The sequence below is a fragment of the Bemisia tabaci genome, chromosome 5 (assembly GCF_918797505.1).
Source record: "Bemisia tabaci chromosome 5, PGI_BMITA_v3".
Classification (NCBI taxonomy): Eukaryota; Metazoa; Arthropoda; class Insecta; order Hemiptera; family Aleyrodidae; genus Bemisia; species Bemisia tabaci.
The window spans coordinates 11100-38850 of record NC_092797.1 but is presented as its reverse complement, the minus strand read 5'-3'; the positions used below and the strand labels follow the sequence as shown (position 1 = coordinate 38850).

Below are 27751 nucleotides of genomic sequence, written 5' to 3'. Positions count from 1 at the left end.
TTCTTTGGGTCGTAGATTTCACCTATGATGTCAAAAACTTACCATGGATCCGTTAAAGCCCAAAAAAATCAAAATAGCGGCCAAAACGGCTGCCGTTGCGGCGTGAAATAGTTTGTTGAGGCTAATATCGTCAAATGATGTGTCGCTGTATAGGTTTTTTGGGTTGTAGATTCCAAAAATTAGGTCCAAATAATAAAATAAACTATTAGAAGTTCTCTAACAGCCAAAGTGGCGGCCATAATGGCTGCAGCCTAGGCATTAAGAGCGTTTGAACAGTTATATACACTGTTGATTCAGTTCATTTGTATTTTTTGGGGGAATTATTATAAAATTGAAAATAGAAGTTATCGGCGGACCAACTTTGGAGATATCTGATTGCAATTTATGTAAATTGAATGACACATCTTGAGGCAACACCTTATCATTAGTTTTTGGAAAGGTAACAATGTGTTCACTTACCTTCTTCCCCGCTACATTCAGTTTTTCACTGCGAGAATCCTCCACTTCGGAGACGAAAATAAGAAAGTATTTAATTGAAAAATGCGAAAACTGCTGGTAAAGTAATTGAAATAAATGCTGTTGCTGAGAAATAGGTAAGTAAATGAAGAGGCTCCAATTAGTTTGAATAATTTATAATTGAAGACTTAAAAATTAGTAATTTACGAAATGTTTCAATACATATACTGAACGATGTGTTAGGAGATTGCATTTGCAGGTAGAATGTGGAGACAAATTTACACTTTTTTGCAAAGGAAGCTTTAAAATAGAGATGATTGTCAGTTTTTCCCCGATTTCGAATCGGAGAGATAAATAAGCAGTGAATAATATTGTGCAAATTAGCAAATAGCGCCCAAGTCCATCTGAAAAAAAAATAACGTAAGAAAGTTAAGAGCTGAAGAAAAGACACATAAAATTGAGAATAATAGATTTACAGTGACAAGTAATTAGAGACCTGCATTGTTTAACAGGAGGAAAACTTAAATGGGAACACAATAAAAAAAAATTCGTTTTGCAAGGTGTCAAAACAAAATTATTTTTTTGAACTGAAACTGCCAACGGAAAAAACATCTAATATGTTCGTTCGGTCACAACTACTCAATAGAGTCGAACTGACTGTTTTGGATTCTCCTAGCTCAATTTACATACTAAGAACTAGAAACTAAAGAAAAAGTTCAACACCAAAATGGTGTAGATATGAACCAAAAATACATGAAGTCACAGCTTTCATGAGATCATTGAAATTGTGTCATTTTACCAAAAAAGAACACAATTCGTTTGGGAACAGTTTTTAATAGTTTCATTAGTCTCGTGTAATTGCAAGTACGCACAATTTAATCGTGCTGAAACATTTTCATAAGATAGTCCGGGAGCACATGTAGTCCCGTGGGACCGTTAATGATACAAGTTGGCGAGATGGCTTGATCTCTTCGTCTTGATGTCCTGAAACAGAATTTCGATGCTGCCAGGCTCATTTCCCGGAACACCCTTAAATTCAAGATGGCGCCCAAAATGGCCGCCACGGGGGTGAAGTGGGTGAAAGTGACTCCCATGGTCGACATGTACGTCGATTCCTATGTACTTTTCGTCGAAAATTTCAAATATATGCTTAAAAATGTACTCCGGCTTCCTAAAGACCCTTAAATCCAAGATAGCGGCCAAATTTCCCCTCCTGAAAGTCAAACGGCCACGTGTGCTCCTATGTGGCATCATACCACTTTTTGGGCCATAAAATCGAAAAATGATGTTGAAAAATCCTTTGCGATTTATTTAAGGCCTCAAATTACAAGATGGCGGCCAAAATTTCTGAAATTTTGGGACCAAAAATTCTATAATAGCTTCTCATATCATGTGACGTATCGAACGCCATAGATTTCTGGTCGTAGAATCCAAATCTTGTTTTCAAAATTCACCCCGGCCCCTTGGGAAGTCCAAAATCCAAGATGGCCGCCGAAATTATCCCTTAGAGGATCATACAGTCATAGCCTTGACCTTAGAATAGCAAGACATGTATCCATTTACAGGTTTATTGGGTCGTAGAACTCATAAATGAAGGTTAAAGCAACCTTCCTTTTACAATTTGCTACATTTTAGTTTTAAGAATTGCGGCCAAAAGACGTTAAGCGTGTGGATTTAAGAAATATTTCAATTTTACACGTTCAAAAAATTAATCACAACTGCTAACGTCATCACTTATTCTAATGGATAAGCCCTGATTCGCAATTCACTTATTTGTAGAAAACATGTGTCAATAGTTCCAAACTTGATTTAATCCTGTGAAACAGCAATTTATCAGCCCCGCCCTTAAAATGTAATTTTTTCGACCATCTTCCCTAGAATCACGAAAAGAGAGAAAAAACCCTAAAAACGTGACCCAAACTGTGTGAAATGTGGCAAAATAGTGCTGGGTCCTTGCTATTTTGAAAACAAAACCAGAAAATTCCAAAATTTTCAATTGGAGTCAAAAATTTTGAGCTCTAATGGATAACCAGTAAGACAGTACATGACTGAAAAGGAAGAGCGTTCAGCTCAGGCAATTAGCATCAGAATATGAAGTAGAGGCCACGGCGAGAGATCTATAATTTTGGGTCTTGTTATAGACCTCGTCAGTAGATCACACTCGTCAGTGAGATCAAAAGCCAAAAAGTTAAAAAATTTTCAATCTGAGTCAAAAATTTTGAGATCCAATGAGTACCAGTACGAAACTTGCCGTCTTGTAATTCAAAACTTGTACTTCGAACTTGAGCTTTGATGCCGTCTTGGATTTTGCGAGATTTTCAGTTGGATTCACATGACGAGTGTGATCTACTGATGAGGTATAAAAAGACCCAAAATTATAGATCTCTCGACGTTACCTTACCTTCATATTCCAATGCAAACTGCCTGAGCTGCTCCCAATTTTTGACTCTGATCGAAAATTTTTGAACTTTTTGGCGTTGTTCCATCCCCCCCCCCCCCCCCCCCCAAGTGTGGACCCAGTACTATTTTGCCACCTTTTTACACAGTTCGGGTCACGTTTTTAGAGTTTTTTCTCTTTTTTTCGTGATTTAGGTAAAATGGTCGAAAATATCACATTTTAAGAGCGGAGCTGATAAACTGCTGTTTTACAGGATTCAATCAAGTCTAGGAACTATTGACATATGCCCTATAGAAGTAAATTTTACGCTCTTTTCAATGAGCATGACAGTTTTTTTTCTCAGATAATTGTGGCTGGAGGTATGAAGCAAAGTTTCTCCTTATATCAGCAAAAATACGCCTTTTTTAAGCTAATTTTTGAAGAAAACGTCAATTTCACGACCAAAAAATTAAGTTAGAAAAAATAAAAGAGAATGATTTCGATAGGAAATTTTATCTTTCCGCTGGTTTTTTTGTTTTTTCGTGAGATGAACCGTTGAGGATATATTTGCAAGTATCTAATCGTGAGTTTTCTCAATTTTGAAAAATTCAAAATGGCGGCGCCCTGAGGACCAGCCAATTTTCCTGAAATTAATATGGCCGTTTTCGGGCTTCTGTAGTACCTAGGAATCGAAAAAAATTGGTTTGGTTCGAAGGACAGAACCCACGTTGACCGGTGTTATCGGTGTACAAATAGTTAAAAACTCTAGACAAAATTGTTTAAAAAATAATTTTGGTTTATGCCTCTCGTTATTGAAGGGATGTTCAGACAAAATTAGTTTTCAGACATTTAAAATATAATTTAGTTCAATTTTGAAAGTTCATGTTTGTTAACTATCAACAAGCCCGGTTTTTTCGTCTCGCTTTGTTTTTTGTTCCTCTCCTTGGTAACAGTTGATTAGCAATATCTGCATTACCAAAAATATCCTACATTTCTACGAATAGCTAGGTGCTACAAAATGCAATTGATTGTTTAGTGTTAGTGCTCTTGTTTATGAATGATAAGTATATTTACAAAGGTTAAGTTGTGAGGCATCCTGAAAGGATCCTCTTCTAGTATTCTCCTTTGAACTATTTTCCTTCCAATGTCCATTGAAAAGACTGAACCTAGAGAAAAACCAAAAACGCCCTTAATTCTTATCAAAAACCTGTGCTTGCTTCGTTTTTTTCCAAAAATGTACACCTTTGATGGGTGTATCATGTCGCTTTATAAACCTTTTCTCCTTTCGTTACTTTGTGTGTAAATAAAACCTCATTTTTATTTCTGCCCAAAAAAATGACAATCCTATCTCGTTTAGTGTCATCTTCCTAATGCTACATCCTTTATTCATTATGATTTGCCATCTTGCCCATTAAATTTATACTGAAGGGGGGTGGGGGGGGGGGGTTCTTAATAGTTTGGAAGGCCGATTTAACCTTCATTTATGAATTCTACGACCCAGTAAACCTGTAAATGGATACATGTCTTGCTATTCTAAGGTCAAGGCTATGACTGTATGATCCTCTAATGGATAATTTCGGCGGCCATCTTGGATTTTGGACTTCCCAGGGGGCCGGAGTGAATTTTGAATTCAAGATTTAGATTCTACGACCAGAAATCTATGGGGTTCGATACGTCACATGATATGAGAAGCTATTATAGAATTTTTGGTCCCAAAATTTCAGAAATTTTGGCCGCCATCTTGTAATTTGAGGCCTTAAATAAATCGCAAAGGATTTTTCAACATCATTTTTCGATTTTATGGCCCAAAAAGTGGTATGATGCCACATAGGAGCACACGTGGCCGTTTGACTTTCAGGAGGGGAAATTTGGCCGCTATCTTGGATTTAAGGGTCTTTAGGAAGCCGGAGTACATTTTTAAGCATATATTTGAAATTTTCGACGAAAAGTACATAGGAATCGACGTACATGTCGACCATGGGAGTCACTTTCACCCACTTCACCCCCGTGGCGGCCATTTTGGGCGCCATCTTGAATTTAAGGGTGTTCCGGGAAATGAGCTTGGCAGCGTCGAAATTCTGTTTCAGGACAGACGAAGAGATCAAGCCATCTCGCCAACTTGTATCATTAATGGTAATAATGGTCCCACGGGGCCCCAAAAATGAACATGTGCTCCCGGACTAAAAATAAATTGGACGAAACTTCAGTATTGCAAAAAACTTACGACTTACGACTACGAACAATACAAAAATTAGCTTTACTCAATGAGTAGTAGTAACTGCTTAAGTACCAATGGACCTTCTTTGGAATATTTTCAGTCAATTGGTAAAATTAGTAGCCATTGTTACTTTCAGCTAAAGGATCGTGGACCACACTGTTGCACCATATTCAATACTTTATTTTTTTGTAATGGAGCAAGGATATCAGATGGTGATTCTTGCAGGATATTCATTGCTGAATTTGAATATGCACTTTTACATATCACAGCCGAATTTTTCGGATGATTGAAGTTTTTCCTAAACAACGTAATACTTAAAAAAACTGGTGCATGATGTCATTTCTGGATTCAGCAGCTCATCATCTAAGATCCTTGTCTCAGTATAATGGTAGACCTGAGCCTTTTATTTCAACTTATAACGACAAACGACCAAAAATGTATTTTTGAAAAAACATAATAAAAGTAGATAAAAAAAAAAATAAATAATGAAAAACGAAATAAGACAAAAGAGGTAACTTTATTTTGGCCACAGACTTCTGAAGTAATGTTTCTAGTCCTCTTCAGTAGAAGAGAAGTCAATTTGATTGTCCGAAGATGACAGCAAGGACGATTAGACGATAGTATTGGTGCAGTTAGTTGAATCACTGTTACAAACGCCCATTTCTGTGCAGGGCAGGCCATGAACACGGCAGCTCTAATTCTGGAAACATTTTGAGGTCTAACATGAGCACTTTTAATATCTATTAAAATATCTTCTAAAAATATCTATTAAAAATCCTGGAGCGCTAAGTTCAGATGAGAGGATGGGCTTGAAACCATTTTCAGATTGGATCCAGCCATGATCAGTCGGTGACGGAAGGTCTTGCAAACTTCTAACATCTTGTTGCCATACCATGGCCTGATAATTTGCACGTTTGAATGCGGGCAAAAGAGCACTTTTTGTAGGTGGAAGATGATCGTCGAACTGATTCTTTTTTGTAAAGATACATCACCTTGCCTCACCAATGTCTTGAATGGAAGTGTTTGGAATATAGTTGACAAATAAATCCCTCGAGTGTCTTAATCATTTCATATGATAGAATCCGACTCTTACCTTAGTTAACCAGAGCCTCTAGGACCTCGTTACTACAACTTAGGAAACACTTCCACCAAGTAGATTTGTCTTTGTTTGCGAAAGACCATGTGGTATCGCAACCGGATAGAACATGCAGTCCCGGCAATGCCGCTACTTTAAGGGGTCCAAGAGAATCAAATATAGGTTTTAGACTCACATATCTTCTCATTCCAGCGCCCATGAAAATGCCAGTATCTTGAGGAAGGACTAGTTACCTCCGAAGAGCAAGAATGAAGACATCAGTGTCGGGCGAGAATATGTGTAAAGTGTTGCAACCGTTCTCAGCTACGTCCTTGTCGTGTAGTATGATTTTTGTGTCAGCTTCTTAGTGATTGCTTGCCACCACTTCAACACTTTTGTGAGACGCTTTTGCTGTAGTGCACTAGCTCACGACGATTTTTCTCTTATGTTCAGAGGCGTACTTCAGATACTGCGATAGGAAATTAGTCAGTTCATCTTTTGTGTTTTCATGAGATAACAGCTTTTTCATGGAAGTGTTGCTAATGTTTGTAGTTGGAAGAATTTTGTATTAGCTACGTCCAGAGACACTTTGTCGTTGATTTCGAATAGCTTCTTTTAGAGGTCCCTCTCTATAAGTATGCATCGAACACTATGTGCACTTCATCGTAGTTTGAAAACTTCTCGCTGGTAAAAGACAGAAGATGTAACTTTATTTTAGCCACAGACTTCTGAAGTAATGTATCTAGTCCTCTTCAGCAGAAGAGAAGAAATGGAAATCTTACAGAAATGTTTTGCAAGTTCGCCACACGTTTTTAGTGTAGATGGCTTATTGAAAGTGTGCAAGAGGGCCATTCTGTCCTCGATTGCCACCTTAAACGAAGCGTGTGTCAAAGGACTCTGGTGGGGGAGATGGCTAGGGTGTGTCTTATTTTTGAGTTTTTCAAAATCCGAAAAGCGCTACCTCTAAGAAGTTTCTCTCTGGTGTAAAAATAAACATACTTTTTGAAAAATTCAAAAATTTTAATTTTAACCCACCTCCCATGGGGCAAAAAGGGCCTAAGTGCAAAGTTTGAATTTCTTCATTTTTAAGGTGTCATTCTAAGGTAGTAATTATAAGTTACGGTTCCCTGGACGAAAATTTCGTCCGCTTTGCCGTATCGTGCATTTCAGTGGCATAAATAGCCTTTGAAACGTATTTGCTGTGCCGCGCGTGCAGTGCCGGCCGCTCGCACGCAGCGCACACACCCATACTTACCTGACGCCACGACGCGACGACGGTCCGCGGAAACCCTAAGTGGACTTTTTGTTCCTTTAATAAGTAAAACGACCCATAAAGAAAGTGAGGCACATCAAAATCCATTATTATGCACACCAGGTTAATGAAGGGTATGTTACGGAGGTAAAACACATTTAGCAAAAATATTTGGGTTTATTCAGACATGAAAAGATCACAAACACTTCAAGAATTTACGGGCTTTTGATTTTCTTTTTCAATTTCACTTTCTTTTTGACATTTTAAGAAGTTAATGGCAAATCTTGATATTCATCCTCTTTTTTAGTTATCAATCGCCTTCATGTTTGCATGTGTCGAACTGCCCTTCCAGCGGAATCGTTGACCACTCTCAAACTTTTTACAACTTCCCTCGCCTTCAAGTAGTTAGGATTATTGTCTCGCTCCAAAGGTGAAACAAAAAAGTAATTGTCTGGAATATGTAAAATTCTGAAGAGCGTTTTGCTACTCGTTGTAAATAGATCGGGTAGGCTGGGAAATTCCTTAGCTTAAAGGGATTTGGCAGCGTTTACAATTAGGAGGGTCAGGAAGGCCATGATTATTCGTCACATTGAGGATGCAAGTCTCTCTTTCCTCTGTGAAAAGTCGCATAACGAATAGAGATGAAGGAATTAGAGTCTCACTAGGGTACCATAAATGGTTTGATAGTTTTCTTAAGGCTAATGTGACAGCGGTGCAATAATTTTTTTTTTTGTTGTAAATTTACATACCTATCGCAGTTTTGACCCTATCGTGGAAATGTTGGCGGCCATCTTGGATTTGGGGCATCCCTTTGGGTTGGAGAGTATTTTGGACCTCAAATTCGGATTCTAGGACCAAATTTACACCGGAATTGACCCAAACCATGACATCAGAAACAAATTCCATTATTTTCACCCCCCAGCCCCCATTTTGGCCGCCATCTTGATTTTGGGGGGTTAGACGCAAAATTGAGCTCGACAACATCGAAATTCTTTTCTTACGTATCGAAATGAAGAGATTAAGACATTTTCCACACTTGCTTCACTTACTGTTCCATGGAAGTACATAAGAACCCGGACTAAAATATGGAGCATCTCCTAAGTATAATGAGAATGTGATAAATCAATATCTCGAAAAATGTCAGTTACAACTCTTTTGCTTCAAGCCACTGATATATTGAAGCTTTCGTCGACACTCAACAATACCCTTAAGTTGAGCTGACAATGAGTGACTGTAGGGAAAAGGTTTTTCGAGGAAACCAATAACAGCAAATGAATGAATGACTAGAGAAAATTTTGTTCGATTAAACCAATCACAGCATGGAACTCGTATTCCAAAGGAGATGCAAGGTACTTCTCATGGAAAGATCTTAATTTTTCTAATATGTAACATTCCGTTTTTAGGAGTTGAACTTCTTGAATCCAAATGCAAATTGAAAATTCATTTGGACGTTTCACAGATCAACTTCAACACAACCAAGGTAAATATCTATTCTTTCATTCATTCATATTATTTATTTCTTGATGTTCTAATGGAACTCTTTTCTTTCAGCTCTCAATCTTACTATTTTTCTTCGAATCATAATAGGGTTCTCTCTTTTATTCGGGTCCTTGTTCAGAACATATGGATTGCAATAATGATCTACAATTTCTAGCTCATCCTTAGAAGCATCTCTCTGCATAGAGAAACTAATGGCACTTGCACCGTTTCTAAAATGAGCCAAATGCTCTAGTTCCTAATTGCAAGATGTAGTCCGTTTATCTTTCATTATGTCTGCAGTCCCCCTCAGTCCTGTAAATTAATCCATTTTACCGGTTCATTTGTCTCGGAAATGAGTCAAAATCGTACTGTTCACCAGAGTTGGAGGTTTTTTTCTGCCCTTTCTTTTTTCTAGTTTTACGATCAATTTTTTCCGAGAAACCAGTGAAAAATGCCATGGCTCTTTAATGCAAATTGTATGATCCTTTTTAGCTCAGTAGCCTGAGAATATGTGAACATATGCTCGTAAGAAATTTACTTTTACTGTTAACAAAATAATAATATTAATAGCAAACAGTCAAATATTCACTTGACTTTTTGTAAAGTAGGAAATTCGTTGAGCCAAGTAGTGACCCTTTTTCAAATAATGTATCAAGTTACAGTCAATTACAATTTTCTAAAAAATATTCATTCTCATGCATTTTGATACCTTACTGAGAGTGTACACTGCTTTGGAAAGTCTGGAAATAATACTATTTTTTAAGGGCAGTCGGGAAGTACTGAAAAAGTATGGAAACTCTACAAGAAGCTCCAGCATTATTTGCCTTATACTGCACCTGTTTTTTTAGACAGTCTGGGAAGTATGTAATGCTTCCTCCATTGATTTTTAGTTCATCATTTACCCACTAGATTACAATTGTGCAATCAGATGAACTTCGACTTTAGTGACTCATCATTTTTGTGGCGATTTGCGCAAGAATTTCAAAGTTTTGAAACGTTTTGAATTTTGTCACCTGAAGATACCAAAAAAGCACTGAATTTCTGCCAGCCAGTTTTAGTAGACACTTGTCTTAGTATCCAAATACGTTTTGACCCCTCACCGTTCAGCCATCATCAGGACTCAAGTTTCGGTCCTGCGCATGGAGACCTTGTGCGGGAATTATTGCTTAATCGTTTCTTTTTTCCTCTTTTCCAAGCACAGATCAAAATAAAATCCAATTGTGTACCCCTTGTGTACCCATGTGTACAAGAACTTAAGTGGCTGTTGCCAGCTTTTTTGACTGAAATCAGCAAAATGCCTATTTGTTATTGAACGTTTGATTCAACTTGTCAAATTTCCTTTTTTACAAGCGCACAGTTTGTGCGAGTTTTAGACATCCTCCAAGTTTTATTCCTTGAAATTTGCAATTTTTTCCCTCTGTCTCAGGCTTAATATCAGGAATAGCAAGAAAGTAACCAACCAAAAAGTTAAGAGATGTACTGTGTACTTAGGGAGCACATCCGATGGTTCATCAAATAAACTCTAAGCTCCCTAACTTTTTATATATTTATGATGACAGTGGGTCTGTTGTAAGCTAGAAGTTCAGGTCAATTCGCTCGAAAGTCACGAGGGGTACATGAGAAAAGTCTGAAATTTGCTCCTTACCGCGCAATCTGCGTAGTTTGTAAAACGCTTTTTCAAATTTACCGAGTCCTCGGGAAGTTTTTCTCAGGCACCGCCGACCAGGTTTGCACAGGCACAAATACCTCTGACGCATGCTGCCTGTTGTGCTGATTGTTTTATTTGTGTTGGTGTCAGAATATAGCTGAATCAAAGGCTTTTCTAGTTCAGAGGGAAGGAATTTATCTTAAGAGAATTATCTGATTCTGTTGCGCAGCCTCTCATACCACAGCCAGACTTAAAGTCCATATGCTTCTTTTAAGGTCAGCAGCAAATTAGGCTCATCGTAGAATGCATTTTCTCGAGAAATGTTACAATAATATTCGATTAGTAAAGACCTTAGACCTCTAATGAATAATGCAGGAAATTGACTCCTAACAGAAGTCAATATAAGTGAGAATTTTTTTTTTTAGCCACCAGTTACTTTATTTAAAAGACCTGCAAAGTGTAATCTACATTTTACCATTCATGCTAGATATTCCAGAGAATTTGATCAGTAATGAGTCTAAGTATGTAGACTCTGATGGAAAATCCACCGGACGATGACGCTGGTGTTTTGAAGACAGTTACAAAAAAAAAAACAAATGTTTGCAAATTCGTAACAGACAAGTATTGAAGTCTGAAGTCTACCATACATACGACTAAACGTAGATTTGAAAGATTAGATTGAATGATTAAATGTAGCTGTGCTATATTAGCTGGACCCGGGCAATCTGACAGGAGAGGTCTTGTGCCTGCGGGGAGGGAGTGGGGCACCGCTGACAATCAGTGATAAAGCCTCGAAATTAACCAAAATTGTCCCATAAAAATTTTAGTATTCTCATAGAATAAAGGGAGAAGGGACAATCCCTATTTGCCTGATCTGTAAAAATTTGTACCCTCTGAAACACAATCTTTATAAATTTCAATGATGAAACAATGATGATCAGCTTCAATGAAGAGCACCTAATAAATACAGCAAAATTTAACCAATATTGTTCATGGCGGTTGAAAGATGGAAATTTTAATTTTACTCCTCCCTTTGATAAATTTTAATTTGGGAAAATATGTTCCTCATAGAGGCCCAACCCCTTTCCTGCTAGCACCATTTACATTTTTAAAGCAGATTCAGTCTTGATTGCGTGCTGAATGGGCTCCTTAATGAACAGATATGCAAAATTGCATGCCATTTCATATATGCTAAAATTTCATGGAATTTTGTGGAACTTCTGCAATAGTATACTCAGTAGGCCATGAAATGCGCAGAATTAATAAAATCTCAATATTTAACAAAATGAGAGTCAAATCCTTCAGTTTATTTTGAGATAATTGTGCGGGTGGCATACACTACTGTTGAGGAGTCTGTGAACTTTTATGCCATTTTAAATTTCATTTTGCATCTCTGATAAGTGATGATGACAAAAATCTTTGAAAAAAAGAAATGGATGCTGAGGACGGTTGCTGAAGACTCATTCTTCTGGCTGCTGTTTTTTCTCTTCTAGAATGCAACAATAAACAGTGACACTGCAGCGTTTTTCTTAATGGGAGGAAACGTCCTTCACTCGACTATCAGGCATTAAAATTAACTTGATCTTAAAAAAATATTTAAATTTTAATTAAGTATGTGGTTGCCTCAAGTCCGTTCAAGGGGGTGGATCTCGCCCGCAATCCGTAAATTAAAAACACCGGCGCACAAGGCGCTCTCATCTTTGTTGTGTACATGGAAACATTGATGAGCTCGATCACTGATCACGCAGTGCCCCTTGATGGAGATTCGGGGTTAACCGCCGAATTCCAACTGTTGACCGTCCAAGTCGCCAGTCGGAAAGATTCATTAACTGCTAGCCACCGAGAAAAACTGTCTGCATACGCGGTGAATTTAAAAAAGCGTTTCCAAACTACATGGATTGCGCTTTAAGGAGTGGATTTTAGACTTTTTTGATGTGCCCAACGTGATTTTCAAGCAAATTTACTTTCAAAATAGTATTCAGTTGGTTGTATCTTTTGCTTGCAACAGACCCATTGTATCGGATGAAGGATGGAGCTGCTTACTCCATCTTCAACTTTATCACGACTAATAGCAGCTTTATCATGTCTCATTTCGTGATAAAGAGGGAAGATGGAGTGTGCAGCTCCAAAACAACTGTCCTTTTAAATGGTTAAAGAATGATTAAGCGCACAGTTTTTGTAATTAACAACTGGGTATACCCATTGTCTTAAAATTTTACTGTTTAAAAAGATCCATCCCCATCCGCAATAAGTACATGGTACGAAGTGAAAGTACTCAGTAAGAATTCATAACTTCCTTCCAACTTTCCAACCTTCTTTGCAACGCCTGAAGGAACTACTGTTGAAGCCTCCCGAAAAATTTGCCTCTGTTTATATAAGAGCAGTATATGAGTCATTTATGAAAAACTTGCATGTTTTAGGTACTAAACTTGCGTCAATGTCTGAATACTTTAAGTTGCAGTTATATATGTAGGTATCCTTAATGGTTTTTTGTGTGAATTTTTTTCTTGAGGGCAAAGTCACTACAGCGTTCAGAAAGTTGTTCTGGCAGTATAAAAAAGCAGAAAATTGTAAGTCACACAAACTTTCAAGAGGAAAAATTTAGGTATTTTTGGTCCCTCTTTAAGTTGATGAAAGTAGCTCAGCGTTCTTTTTGAAATCTGTATCTTTTCATTTGGTAATTTCTTAGCTCCCGTGGGAGTTAGATATGTGGTTCAACCAGCTGTTAGATTTTACAGTAAAATACTGTGTATCACTGTGACTAGCTCTAGATTGATGTACAAGCATATAAGATCAATCGGACATTTTTCCACTTTTCAACAAAACCGTAATCTGTATCAAAGTAATTTAAAAAAAAAAAAACTGGCAAAAATCAATAATTGAGAGTGTAGGAGGAACTCAATATCCCAAAAATGTTTAAAATTTCCAAGTAATGGACTAGAATTGAAAGAATTAATTGCTTTAAGTTCTTTGGTGTAAGTTGTATAGTTTTTCTTTCTCGAATTTACTGTAGCCTCAAAAAAAAAATAATACAATTGCACCATGAAAAGTGTTAGGCTTAAAAGAGCATGAATCCAAACAAGGTTCAAGGATAAGTTAGGATTAAATCCATTTTCCGTATAATATGTAACAATGTGTGATGGGATCTGTGAAAAGGAACCTCAAATATTTCCCAATAATTGAAATTTTTGTCATCGGCACCACTTCATAGAGTAAGAAAATGTGGAAATTTTGGTGCGGTGCTAGTTTGACCCTCAAAGCTTAAAAATTTAAGAAAGCATGACGTCCTGAAGTTTGAAGGCAAAAGTGTGTAAGTTTTAGTTTAAACTTAGAAGATTTCTGGCATTCACAAAGAAAAAGGAGTATGTAGCATCTTCTGAAATGAGAGAATGAAACTAAAACTACGCGTAGCTTGTTCCAAAGACTCCAAAAGAGGGTTTAGTTTAATGTTAAGTTGTTGAAATGGCCAACCTCAAAATTTTGCCCTAAATTTGGTTCTTTTGGGAAATCTTTCCATAGAAGATATAGTCCTTCTTCACAAACCCGGTCGTATATAGACTTTTGAAACTTCCAAGCCTAATCCCATTGGTGCTAAGCTGCAATCTTTGCTTCAGCGCAAATAATTCATCTTGCCTAGTATAAGTTACAGTTGTCAACGGTACTCTTTTTGTTAGGGAAAGTGACTTTGTGCCCCTTTGATCCTACATGCCTCCATCTCTGTTAGTTTACTTTCCTAGAAATAATCTTCTGTGGGATAAGTACCACAGAAGTTTTAGTTAAATTCCTCCCAAAATATGTTAGTATATCAACTGTCTTTCTGTAGCTTCTCAATTTTTGTTCTCTCACAAGCAAGTTGAGGGTTCTGTTGATCACAGACGCTTCTCTAGTGTGGTATAGGGGGGGGCTCTGAACCTGTTTATTTAAACTGTATGAGGTCCCCGTTGCACCTCAGCAGAGAAGCCTCTGGGGACGACGGGACCCATAAATTCGGATACCTTGGCGTCCATTACTCTCAGAAACATCTTTTTTCCAAGCCTCTCCTTCAAATTAGCGAACTTGTATTTATTGAAGGTGGGGGAGCTCTGTCCCAATCACTAGGAGTCAGTATTTCGGACAAAGATTTTGGATTTTTTGGTGTTGGCCAGGGTTAAAATTTTCTTTACTCAGCTATTCCGATGAAGCAATTCCAAAATTTTGATGTCAACCCCAACTTTTAAAGTACAAACCCTCTTTTTACCCCTCCAAGGGACACTTTGGGGTTTCAGGTTCATGAAAGGATTCCTTGGGGTTGATTCTCTGTGTAGCTGTGGTCTTGGACTTTGTCTGACCTAAAATAATGGAGAAAAAGGCCAGGTAGGTACCATAGGTCTAGGCCACCCTGTATGTTAGTAAGAATAAGTAATACTCATTTTTATAGTGATTACCATTTTCCATGAGACTTACCTGCCCAAATAAAATCCGGCTTATGGTTGAAAGTTAGGAAGATTTTTTCCATTACTTTTGAATAGTTCATGTTTAGAAGGAAAAGACCCAGTCACTTGGAAAATCCTTTTGTTTTTTCTAAAAAAAGTCATTCTTTTTTCAGTAGATCTGAATCTTAAAGCTGTTTCTCTCTCCATTACCATTACGAATTAAGGTGGATCTTCAGGTTTTGTGCAATGCATTCTGCGCCCGATCGTTACATCTCAAATTTTAACCTTTTTAGGTGTATTATTTTGGGAAAATCTAAATTTCAGTTTGTACATAAATCATTGAAGAATGTTCCTGCCTAAAATCATCCTCAAAAATCTGAAAGTAAAGTCAAAAGTACCGTTTCCATTTTGCAAGCAACTTTAATGTATCGATATCGATTGTCAATTGGAAGCAGTATTTTTGACTGAATTTTAAGATTGTTAAGGATGATTTTCGGCACGAACATTCTTCAACTCAAATTTAGATTCTCCCGAAATAATTCACCTAAAGGTTAAAATTTGAGATATATCGATTGTACCCAGAACGTGTTGCGCTAAAGCTGAAGATCCACTTAAAGGTAGTCAGAGGAAAGACCACTCCAGAGAGGTTTCCAAGTACTTATGAGTCAATAATTTGGAAGGCTAGCTCTCAAATGCCTCTTCAGACTCATATTTTTATCTTCAAAAAATGGATGTGAAAGTGCAGGAGATTAAGCAATATACAAGAGTTTTCCTCATGAAACTGTCTAAAAATAAAACCTGTAAGTTAAGAGCATCTCAACATATCTATTCTTACCCGCAAAAAAAGGACTTAATGCATAATACTAAGAAATTGGGTGTTGGCTAAATTTCTATATTATTGAAAGGATGTTCCTTACTGCCAAGACCAATCCACACAGGTCAGTCATTCCCGAGGACGAGTTTTGGTACTCTACTGCGCAGTGACGTAGTATTGAGTGCCAGCAATGTATTTCTTATGGGAGCACCCATTGTGACGTAGCATTGAGTGCTGCGAGTTAGGGCCGGGCGGGGGAGTGGATTTCAAAAAAGCTGTGCAATGACTGACCTGTGTGGATTGGTCTTGCTTACTGCTTCCTGAGCACAAGTTTTTTAAATCCACTTTGTTTGTGACCATCATGAGAAAAGCAGGGCTGATAAGTGGATTTTAGCATTTTTACATGCTGTATCTGGTAGAAATATTGCAACATCTTATCGGTGAACAAAGAGATCTTTTGCCCTCACAAGCCGGAAAGATAAAACGATGAAAAGAATCTACATCCTCCGTATAACAACAGTGTGCTGCGCAGTGAACACACACCTTCACATTCCATTTGAAAACGCATGTAAGAAGGCCAAAAAATTATTATTTCAACCCTGCTAATCTCTACTTTGGCACTCGGACAATTCAATTTCAAAAGCTCACTGTGCTCAAGAGGCCGCAAGGAACATCATCGTATCAAGTAAGTATCAGTAATATCGAAGTATAACTGGCGCTGAATTTCTTGATATCATGTGGCGTAGTCCTTCCTCTAGAGTCACCAGCCAGTCATGATTACAGAAGCCTTTTTAATCAAAATTTTGTTTCAATATAGAACATGAAAACGGTTTTCAAGTCTAGTTCAAAAGCAATCGTTGGTCCAAGAAATCAATGAAAATAAAGAAAACAGAACAAGCGTTTTATATCTTTTTTGGCGATACTCTAAGAATCAGAGACAAAATTTTCACCTGACCAGTAAATTAAAATTTCTTAAAATGGAAAGGAGCTTTGTGGAATATTTAGAAAAATTCTACAGGAATGCAGAATTGATATGTAGAATTTGTTTCCTGTTCATTTCAAAGTTTTTGTCCAAGCCATGAAAAATTATATGGTCTTCCTTGTAGACTTGTTTATTTGCATCTAAAGGTAAATTTAAGTAGACCTAAATGTATGGGGTTTTCATTTAGTTGAAACTTGCTAAAATTGAAATAGTCGTAAATTAGTGAGTAGTATCTGATCTCAAGCTTTAGTTTAGTTTTTTATTCTTTTTTATTACAAATAATGATTCATATCCTTGCTGTCTGTAAATAGATCTACTGACTATGTTTATTTTTAATTTAAGTGGCAAGTAGTATTCAATTAATTTCTCTTCTATGAACGTGTTTGATTCAGGGTCAGGGAAAGCGTAAAAAGCTTGGATTAGTCAGGAATTTTAATATTTTGTGGAAAAGTCAGGGGAGAATACCAAGGAATTTCATTTTTAAAACGAAAATTTCCGGGGAAGCTCGAAAAAAAATTGTAAGTATGCATGAATTGACTCAGGTGCCTCAAAAGTTTAGTTTTATTTTTGACCCGATACTTACCTCGGCTGTTTTTAACGCTTCAAAGTGAAGTTGAATAACCGCTTCTCATGTGCAGCTAACATCTTTCACATCGGGTCCTCATAGAACGCTTTTCATCCTTTTCAAGACAGGTATGAACAGCATTCCCATATCTGAAAGTTTTATTTTATTTAAGTACAGAAATGTCAGTGACATTGAAACCGAATAAATAAATTTAGGGAGAACACCAGCAGAAGACTGGTGTAGCTGGGAGCCTTTTTTTTAACCAATAGTGAGGTTTTTTGACTCCATTTGGTTTATAGAATATGCCCAGAAAATTTCTTCGCTCGCTAATTAGTTATCAATACAGAAAATCTCACTTTGGCAAGTTGATCTCCTGTTTTTCAAGAGGAATTGCAGAAATTTTGCATCATTAGGCAGAGCCCAAAGCATTTTAAATAACAACAATAAACACATAGTTGTTAATTAAAATGCAAATAAAAAAAAAAAAAAAAATTGGTTTTTTATGGGAATAGGTACGTTGCTTTTGTTTGTTTTTAAAATATTGTTGGACAAAGCTTGCGACTTTTCTTTTAATTACCAACATGGTACATCTAGCAGTGGGCCACAGAAATTTTGGTCGGTTTTTCAACAAAAACAACAGATTGATGAATTGCTGGTGGGGAATGTGTAAATAACAAGTAGGTACACGTTTTTTCTAAGATCAGTCAAGCAAAGAGATCATATGAGAGGGTAAAATTTGAAGCACCTTAGGGCATGTTTTTTAATTAAAATTTTGTTCCGAACATGTTGAACATACCCAACACATGCAAGTTCAACACATGGAAGAGAGATTAGCACTTATTGTTCACAATATAGTCAGAGAATTCAATCCTCTTGCTCGCGGATAGAAACAAAATCAACATAAGTCAACCTGCTCATTAAAAGCAAACTTATCATTAGACCATCAATTAAAGTAAGGTTTCATGAATCTATTTATCCTTATTTAGGCATTAAATTGTCAAAATAGATGGATCTGACTCATGGAAAGTTTGAATTGACTGACAAGGAAAAAACTTAAATCTCCCTTATAAGTTGAAATTGGAATTTTTAATGTGTTTATCGCATTGTACATTTAATTCTGAGGAGGAAATAGTAAGTAGCTGTGCTTGATCTTTGACCCTGTTAACAGCAGGCTGATCATTGAAATTGAAAGACAAAGAGAAAATGGAGTGATCCTATCGGTTAAAACAGGTGGTTGTCCTAGAGTAATGGTAGGGGGAAAAGTATGGACTAACTACTGGATTTCATGTGAGTCAGGATTAGTTGGTCTACTACCTAGGTACTTCCTTTGTCCATTGCAACCACCCACTTCCATCAATAGGTTTACTTCTTTGTCTCCTTTGTCTCTTGCTTCCTCTATGAATTTCAAGAATCAGCCTGCAGTTAGTTGAAAAGGTGGCATTACTGACATGAGAAAACTCACCAACTTTACCTTGACTGATTCAGGCCAGAAAGTAAAACAGGGCCAATTTAACTCGTATGTCAGCCAAGTTTGATAGAAACGCGTCAGGTTGCATCTCAGAAAAGATGAGTCGAGAATAGTTTTGAATTCAACCAGTCATACATTCTCTCCTGTAAAAGATTGAATGTTAAGAATAAACATTTTGAATGTAAAAATAGTTGCTAAAGGAGGGGTATTGATAAGGGCCGATTTTGGCCCCACTTCAAAAAAATCATCTGAACCCATATTTTAAGTACCCTAGGGTAGGTGCATTCTAGCGCAGAATGTTTTTGCGATTGTGCATCTTTTTCCTGCCAAAACAACCGACTCAATTTTTCGGCTGAAAAATGGTTTTCATTTTATAACCAGCCCAAAAAAGCTTCGCTTCATCATGTGTGTAATTTTTTGCGTAATTTTAAATGAAACAGGCTAAATTGTCTGAACTCATTTTTAGTGGGTTATTCTTGGGGTTTTTTTGGAAATTTTTCACCGGTATGTAACTAGAAGACGGTTAATTATACAACAAAAACGATTGCAGATCCAAAAATAGCACAAAAAATCCGTTAGAAATCATTGGTTGGACATTTTCTCAGCTTAACTGTCACCATAAAAAACAGCTCTAAACTTGAGAAAACCGAAAAAACTGCATTTTCCATGACTAATTAGTCTCCATCTACACCCAGCATAATTTTGTCACATGACCAAAATTCAATAGATTAAAGTTACATATTAGTACATGAAACACGCCAATAATTATGGTGTGGAAAAATTGTCAGGGCTGTTATAATGCACATAGTTCCATTTGGCAGAAATAGTCCAATTATGACTAGTGAGCTAGAGAAAAGACCGTTTTTTCCAGTTTCTCGAGTTGGAGACCGTTTTTCGTGCAGACAGGCCAAGCTGAGAGAGTGTCAAGTAACGAACTCTATCGACTTTTTTGCGTTCTTTCTGAATTCGTTATTATTTTTGTTGTACTACAAACAAGTTATCAAAGAGGACTTGCCAAAATGTGGGAAAGAAGCCCCCAAAAATCGTGAAAAATGCTCTGAATGGCCCACTTATCATGATTTTTCACAATTTTCACTCGTTCCAATCGAAAGTACGCTAAAAATTACCCCGGTACAGGTATCCCATGAATAAATGGCGAATCTTACCGGGGAGTTAGTGAATTTTCATATTTAATTTAAAGATTATTCGATTTAACAAAAGTCTATTTTTAACTATGAGCAAAATTTTTCCACAACATAATTATTGGCGTGTTTCATGTACTGATATGTAACTTTAATCTATTGAATTTTGTTGATGTGACAAAATTATGCTGAGTGTAAATGGAGACTAATTAGTCATGGAAAATGCAGTTTTTTCGGTTTTTAAGTTTAGAGCTGTTTTTTATGGTGACAGTTAAGCTGAGAAAATGTCCAACCAATGATTTCTAACGGATTTTTTGTGCTATTTTTGGATCTGCAATCGTTTTTGTTTTATAATTAACCGTCTTCTACAACCGTTTACATACCGGTGAAAAATTGCCAAAAAACCCCAAGAATCGTTGAAAATGTTTAGAATGACCCACTAAAAATGTGTTCAGACAATTTTTGAATCAGTGTTGGTTCAAAGCAAACATTAGAGAACACTGTGGTATCTGTAATTTAGGCCAGTTGGATAACTTGGAACACATCTTTTTTGAATGTCCTATGTACAATGACATAAGAAACTTTTATTTTTACATCGTTCCAAGATCAATGAAAATTCTAAAGAAATCTCCAAAAGCGGAGCATACAACAGCAACATATTTGTTTATGGCATTTGCAGTGAAAGTAAGATCGTTCATTCTAAACAAATAAAATTAAGAATGCAGCACTAATCAGGGAAATGAATACCTGACATATAACTTTTTGTAAAAAAAGCTGTTTGTAATGTTTCATAAATTTTAAACTTTTACACCTTAAAAAATTGCAAGAACTCGTTTTATAAGCCCAAAATTCTGGGTCAAATAAAATACTATCTATCCATCTATGTATCATAGAAATCTACGATATCTATCTATAGATCTGTTATCTATTTACTAATGAAACAGCTTTTGTTTATATTTAGATAAATATAAAAAGTATATTTAATGAACATCAGTAAGTAGAGAGATAGAGGAATAGATTTAATAATATTTGAGAGCTGTACTGATGAAACAGCATCTAAAGACCATTAAATGGATAAAAAAAGATATTTAATTAACATTCGCAAGTAGAGAGATAGAATAATATAATCAATAAAATTTAAGTGATGTACTTATAAAACGGTACTATTAGATTATCAGTGGCCTAAGTTCAAAACCACACATCTTCGTTTGTAGTTTGCAGACCTCCTATCATAATTTATTTTTTACTTGGAAAATTACCCAACGTAATCTCTTGAAAACTTCTTTGATTTTCCTTCCCTCTGTGCAGAATATTCTTTATAAATTTTAAGCCATAAAGTTGCCCTGTTTCTCCTTAAAAAAATACAATAGAAGCAGAAATTGTGAAACATCGCAATAGAGATACGTGGTTTTGCCCTTTGGCCATCGATTTATAAGTCATTTTCACATCGCTCAGCCTAGCAACACCCATCAGATCCCTTTCTTTAAATCCATTTGGTTTCTGAATTTTTCTCATCTCTTCCAACTGCTGTTTACAACCTCTCACCCAGCATCTCATTTGTTTTTTCACACAAAGAACCTGATCCGGATTTTTTCTCTTACCACAGAATTTCCCTCAGAGTAAACTCTTGAGTGTTTGCGTGGAGGAACCAATCACTACCAAAACTCTTCAGTATTTGCACACATGGGCGGAACGGGGGGGGGGGGGAGGTTTGGTTCTGTTGCCCCATAAAAATCTACCCCGCCTTGCCTAAGTAACATGAAGGATTTTACTGAGTAAGTCAGTAAGTGATATATCTCAAGTCTTGAAAATTGTAACTGGATCAATTTTTCGTTGAAATTAATTCAAAATTGCTCCTCAGACGACTCAATTTTTCAAAATTTCCGGAGGAGGCCCTGCAGACCCTCCTTCAAAGCCAGGAAAACTCCCCGAACTCTTCTTTGGAGCTAGGGAAGTTTTGCAGGTGCAGCAGACCTCCTTAAGAGGAGTGCTTTTTGCGCCCCTCCAGGCCCTCCTTGATGAGGCGCCCTTCTGCCCCCCCCCCCCCCCCCCCCCACGAAATATTCCTAATTCCGCCCATGCGCACTAATAATGATCTAAACAATCAGTCCTATGTTGTACTTTTTCATCACTATTGGTTGTCTTGTACTTCTTTCCCCTCTTTTTGAGTCAATATTTGTTCGAGTTTATACTTACATCAAGTTTTGTCATACTTCTTACTCATCACTAATTTCTCTCATTCAATCAAGTCTCTTTTCTGTTCCTCAGAAACCCAAGCTTTTTGTAGATATGGTGTATTTTGTCTTGATCACTCTGTTTAGTAGCTGATGTCTTCTTGTCTCCAGTCAAATGACAGTAGATGGATTAGAGCGTGTACTTTGTTCTATGATCATCTTTCCAACACCTTCAATATGTTTTTTTTCAAAACATAACTGCAAATACCTTGTACTATGCATTATGGAATGAACAGTTCCAATTTCACTACACCCTTCATATGACTAAAGCAAGCTTTATGGCAGAAAGTTGTATTCTCGGAAGTTACCTATTATCATGCACCTCTGCTGTTTTTGTTTCGAGAGTCCTCAAGAAACTTGTGTAATTCTATTTAATAGTTTCTCTCCTTTTTTTTATAATAAAAATCTCTTTTCAACCCCCCCCCCCCCATCTGTTTTTACCCATCTGCACGACTGAAAGGGCGAAGGTCGAAAAAGATCAATACACTCGCTCAGCAGCACTCAGCAGGTCTTATGAAAGTCCGAATTTAAAAGAATGAATTTTTAAAGCAGGAGTTCATCAAAATGATTTTTGACCCAGCCAAAGTATTGAATGAAAGAGATTAGTAGGTTCCGCCATTTCTCCAGGTTATGCAAAAGTAACATTAGGAATGAAAACAAACTTATAGGATTATGCACCTGCTCCTCCGCTTAGTAAGTGTAACAGACAACATAAGAGGACCTCCTTGACTGGTTGTGAGTTAAAGCAGCTGATCTTTTTTAATTTTGGTGCGCATTAGTAATTCTGAATTTGCTTAATCTTATTTGGTTACCCAATTTGTTTTCAAACGAGGTGTGATCCTAATGCTTCTAGGCATATTAATAGCTTTTTAACTCAAACATTCGTCCAGCTTGCAAAAAAACAGTTGATGTTCTGGGTATATATACCTTATGTTACTGAGCGTCTTAGGAATTAGAGACAAGGATTTATCTGTTTCTCATCGTTTTTCTCAGTTATTTTTACTTTTCAACTTTTCTCTCATCTTGCAATTTAGAAGGGAAGTTTATACTTTTTAAGAGGGTCTTATCATGGTCTTCCTTATCCAGACCATTTTGTCAAAAAAATCGTCAGTCATTCATTAATTAAATTAGTCTCATTTTAGATTTTTGACTCCAATAACGAATATAGGCCTTAAAGTCACCGAAGTCAAAATTATTTTGTGACTTTTGACTTTTCGTCCCTAGGAGCTTTTACCATAAGAATATTTGAGTCTTAATGGTTAGATTTTAACTCTCAGAAGCAAGTAAAATGGTAGAATGCTAAGGAAAAAAGTCTGTAGGTCTTAAAATTCCTAAGTAGGTACCCAATCATGGGAAAATTCATGACTAACTGTGATTCACTCCTGGTTTAATTTAAATAAAAGCAGTAGAGAAGCAAACAAGCAAAACAGTTTCTGAACTCAATTAAGTATTCTTTAGGGCTTTAGTCAAGCTTGATATTTTAGTTCGCATTAATTATATGGTATTTTTTTTGTTTAATTCCCTAGGTCTCCTGTACGCAGAGTAACCAGGTGCAAGATCAAGTAAAGAGTGAACAAAACAGTGAAGATAAGAAAGAAACTCTGGACGGAAGCAAGGCTGTCATAGTGAACGGTTAAGTTAGTCCCAGCACTCCTCGGTTTTATCCATCCTTTATTTTCGCACTGCTGTGGTGGCTGCTCTCATGCATTCATCACTGAATTTAGGAAGAAATTGGACAGCATTTCAATTTTCCCCCCGAACAATATTTCTTTCCCAGTTCTTGATCGAAAGAATGCCAGTTTTTTTTTGTTATCTAATATGTACCAGAACATTTTCAGAAACTTGTGATTATCTTTCATTAATTTTAAAACTCATCCTGTCAATGCACTTGTTTGGCATTTTATTGCCTAATTTGTTCATACTTAGATAACTTTCATTGAATCACTCTGTGATTTCTAGTATTAATGTTAAGACTTTTTCAACCCAGGACTTTTCATCTTACTTCCACCTAAGAGCTTAGGCGAATATGATAAAAAACTACAGATTTTGTAAATTAATCTAGTGAAACTGAGAGGTAAATGTGCTAAGCCTTCAGTGTAGATTTTTGTGTCAAATACTTTTTGAGTTCGATTGTGGGAAGTTATTATACATACATATATAAATTCAAAATCATGGAAAATGTCAGAGCAGTCGTATAGTCCCATGGTAAATCTACACTGGGTAAGAGCTTGATTTTTCTACGCTCGAACGCCACTGCATTTTTTACATTTCAAGGTTTTGCTTTTATTGATAAATCAACAAAATTTTATAGAGTTTAATGAAAAAGTAATGTGCACAGTTGGCGGATACTTTAAAGTCTCTGCTCTTTATCGACAACAAAATTATGAGAAAAGAATAATCCAGAATTTTATCCCGAATGAAAGAAGTTCAAAAGAGAAGACTTCCAGTCGAACCAGAACCAGTCAATGAATTGAAATCGCCTCTGAACTGACAAGTTTTCCTGAAAGAAGTCAATTTTCAGCCCTTATTTATCTCTTTAAAATCTTTGTTATTCCTTTCATTCTAGAGGTTTGCAGCTGAAGTCTGTTAGGGACAAAATTTAATTATTGTTTCTAAGTATCGCTAATTTTAGTGTTTGATTTTAGCAGCTTGATGTCGTTATTACTTCTGGAACTAATTAGATTTATCCAAATAGTATTTCTGTCCACGCCTGTACTGGTTAATTTGTGGATAATTGTGTTCTACTAAAATTTAATGCTTACTTTCATCCCATGTTTTGCTGAAAATATCCAGTTTATATGTTTGCAAGCAGCTTCAATTTTCTCTGCCATGACCAAGTATTCATTCTACCCCAACCGTTCCTAAGCTATGTATCTGGATCTTGTTTGAATTTGCCTCCTTGGCGTTTGGGGAGAAAATCAAATGCAGTCACGAATCTCAAGTCGACTCAGGCCTAGCTCCTGGAATCAGTTTTTAGGTTGCAAGCATCCGTATCTATGTAGCTGTTGAAGGCAAAAAGCTGGCCACAGTCTATATCTAAAAATGATCAAATTGTTACAGTTTACCATCCCTAACCTGTAGGAAGGGTGCTGCATCTGCATTTCTAGCCTAGCACTTCAGACGGAATGAGAGCTCTCCAGAATGGGTCTATTGCATGCAAGAGATACAGCCAACTGATAACATATACTAAAGGTGGATTCGCTCGAAATTCATGTTGGGCACACCGAAAAAGTCTCAAAGCCATCCCTTTTAGCACAATCTATGAAGTTTGAAACACGCTTTTTCAAATTTACCGCTTCTACAGGGAGTTTTCGTTGATGGCCAGCAGTCAGGTTTGCCTGTACAGAGACCTTACCGAAATAAACAAGTAATCTTATGAAATGTTGTAAACTATCCTCGCCTAAGATTTCAATTGATTCAAAGCTTTCGTCTTTGCAACATAAAGAAAGAAAAAGGAAACAAACAATTGAAATTACACAATAAAAAAGGTTAGTGAAATCGTTTATTTACTCATTGTCAGGTCAGTTTCTCTCATTCCTCTGCCTGTGTCTCGGCGGTGACCGAGAAAAACTGCCCGTAGAGGCGGGAAAGCTGACAAAAGCTTGTTGCAAACTTCATAGATTGCGCGAAAAGGAATGGATTTCAGACTTTCTAGACGTGTCCAACGTGATTTTTATGCGATTTTACCATTGGAAAGTATATTTATTTGGCTGTATCTCTTGTGTTCAGCAGATCCATCATTATCAAATTTTAATTTTCTTATGTATTCTAAAAGTGGTTGCAAAGTTATTCCTTTAATTTGTTTGAGCTAAATACATACAAACCTTTAATAAGATTCGTAGTCTCTGATGAACCAAAAAAGTGGGTAACATTTTTATGATTTTAAGAGAATTGAGTTCCAATTTCAAATAATACAACGGGCTATTTCATTCTTACAAAACTTGATGTGATGCTACAGAGATGATGCTGCAAAATTTAATTTGAAATCACTAATATTTCATTTTCTTACAAATGTTGCCCACCATCCTGATACATCAGAAGTCACAATTATCCAATATTCTGAATTGTTATGGACAAATAATTATAATAAATCTTCATACTGAAGTAGATGCAAAAAGATGAGCGAAAGCTAAAGTACTGATCCAGGCAGAGACCTAAAATATTTGTATCAAATGGATAAAGAATAAATTGATGAAGTGTATGTGTCCAAAGCAGCATTGATTGTTAGACTTGGATTTGAAAAAACTCAAAACATTTTATTTACTGCACAATTTAAGAAAGCCTTTTTGAGATTCTCCTTAAATAAATATAAAAAAGAGAAAAAGTCTCGGGAAAAACTAGTTTCATTGTATTACTAGTTTCTTGTATTTATTTTTAAAAATTTTTCCACTTAATGTAGATCGCTTGGTAAAAAAAAAAAAAAAAAAAAAAAAAAAAAAAAAAAAAAACATCACAAGCATCTAATGTCAAAAGTAAAAATGTAAATAAAATGTTTGTCAAAATTTGCAAAAATAAAGTAATACAAAACCCACAATTAGCATAAGGCAATATTTTTACCTTTGAAAAATAAAGTAAAATCAACGAGGGTTTTTTCATTGGTATATTTTTTTGTTATTTAACAGTTTTTCCTCTTGAAAAGTTGCAAGTCTGTCAAATATTTTCTCTTTTCCGTCTTTGCCAGCTATCAATGCCAGTAGGGATGGTAAGTTTCATTTCAAAAATAGGAACAATTATGATTATCAGCTAAGTTTTTAAAACACATCATTCTTCAGAGCTTCTAGGAATTCTAAAATCTCGTTTTGTTAGAAACCTTTGTTTTGTGGAAGAATATCTTTCTTAAGTATAAGGGAGGTGTTTAGACCAGCGAAGTGTTCACCTCAAGAATCAGATGAGACCTTAGGTAAAATGCCAAACTGATGCAATAAACTTTAGATATTCGGCCAACTCCTCCCCCTTCCCCCCGTATTTACTGTTAGCTCATTTAGTCTATAAATCTGTATCCTTTTATGCTCAGAGATATGTGTAAGACAAATCATGACTTTAGAAATCGTCATTTTTATTTGTGTCTTTTCTTCCTGTCAACCAAACGATCATAGATCATCCTGTTTGAGTATTATCTCAGTCAATAGAATTATTTGACACGAGTAGGACTGTATCATAATGTGTTCGTTAGGATAACCAACTATTTTATATACTACTGTAGACTGATTAAAATGCAAGTTTATTTCAACCTTTAATTGTTGAACGAATTGCAGTAAACTTGGGATTTTTTTCCCCCCCGCCCAAGAAACGTAATATGTCATTCAAAATTAGAATTCTCAAGAACTGTCAAATTTTTATTTTCATATTTGTTGCTTAGTTGCTGTACTACTCTCTTTAAAAATTCAATAATCATTTTGTGCGGACTTTCGCATCAGCTTTTTTCTTGACCCTTGCCTGAACATATTATCAAGATATCAACAAAATTCATCTGCCGAACCAGACCACTCACCTAGTCCATAAGTATCTGGCCATTTCTTTGAGATTCAACCACGGATTTGGAGCATTACTTACTGAGCATGAGCAGCACACTGTTCTTAACAAATAGAACGGACTTCATTGAAAGTATGATAAAGCCTGCTCACTCCGG

At 36.3% G+C, this 27751-nt stretch overlaps 1 protein-coding gene and 1 long non-coding RNA gene across 13 annotated transcripts in view; one reads left to right on the top strand and one right to left on the bottom strand.

The window, feature by feature from the left end:
• LOC109038658 (tubulin monoglutamylase TTLL4) overlaps positions 1-27532 on the top strand; it is a 91684-nt gene extending 64152 nt beyond the window's left edge. For 11 of the 12 annotated variants that reach the window (XM_019053791.2, XM_019053792.2, XM_072301021.1 and 8 more), the window contains 3 exons: positions 8782-8858; positions 17106-17231; positions 23649-27532. In XM_019053791.2, coding sequence (XP_018909336.2) covers positions 8782-8858; positions 17106-17231; positions 23649-23759 — 314 coding nt within the window. In that variant the 3' untranslated portion in view covers positions 23760-27532. The remainder of the gene's footprint in view (positions 1-8781; positions 8859-17105; positions 17232-23648) is intronic. The other variant, XM_019053796.2, reaches the window with a different exon arrangement.
• LOC109038659 (uncharacterized) lies at positions 617-22090 on the bottom strand. Its single transcript, XR_011899949.1, has 2 exons — positions 17297-22090; positions 617-860 (listed from the first exon to the last, which is right to left on the bottom strand). It is a non-coding gene; the product is annotated as an uncharacterized lncRNA (long non-coding RNA).
• Positions 27533-27751: the final 219 nt, after the last annotated feature.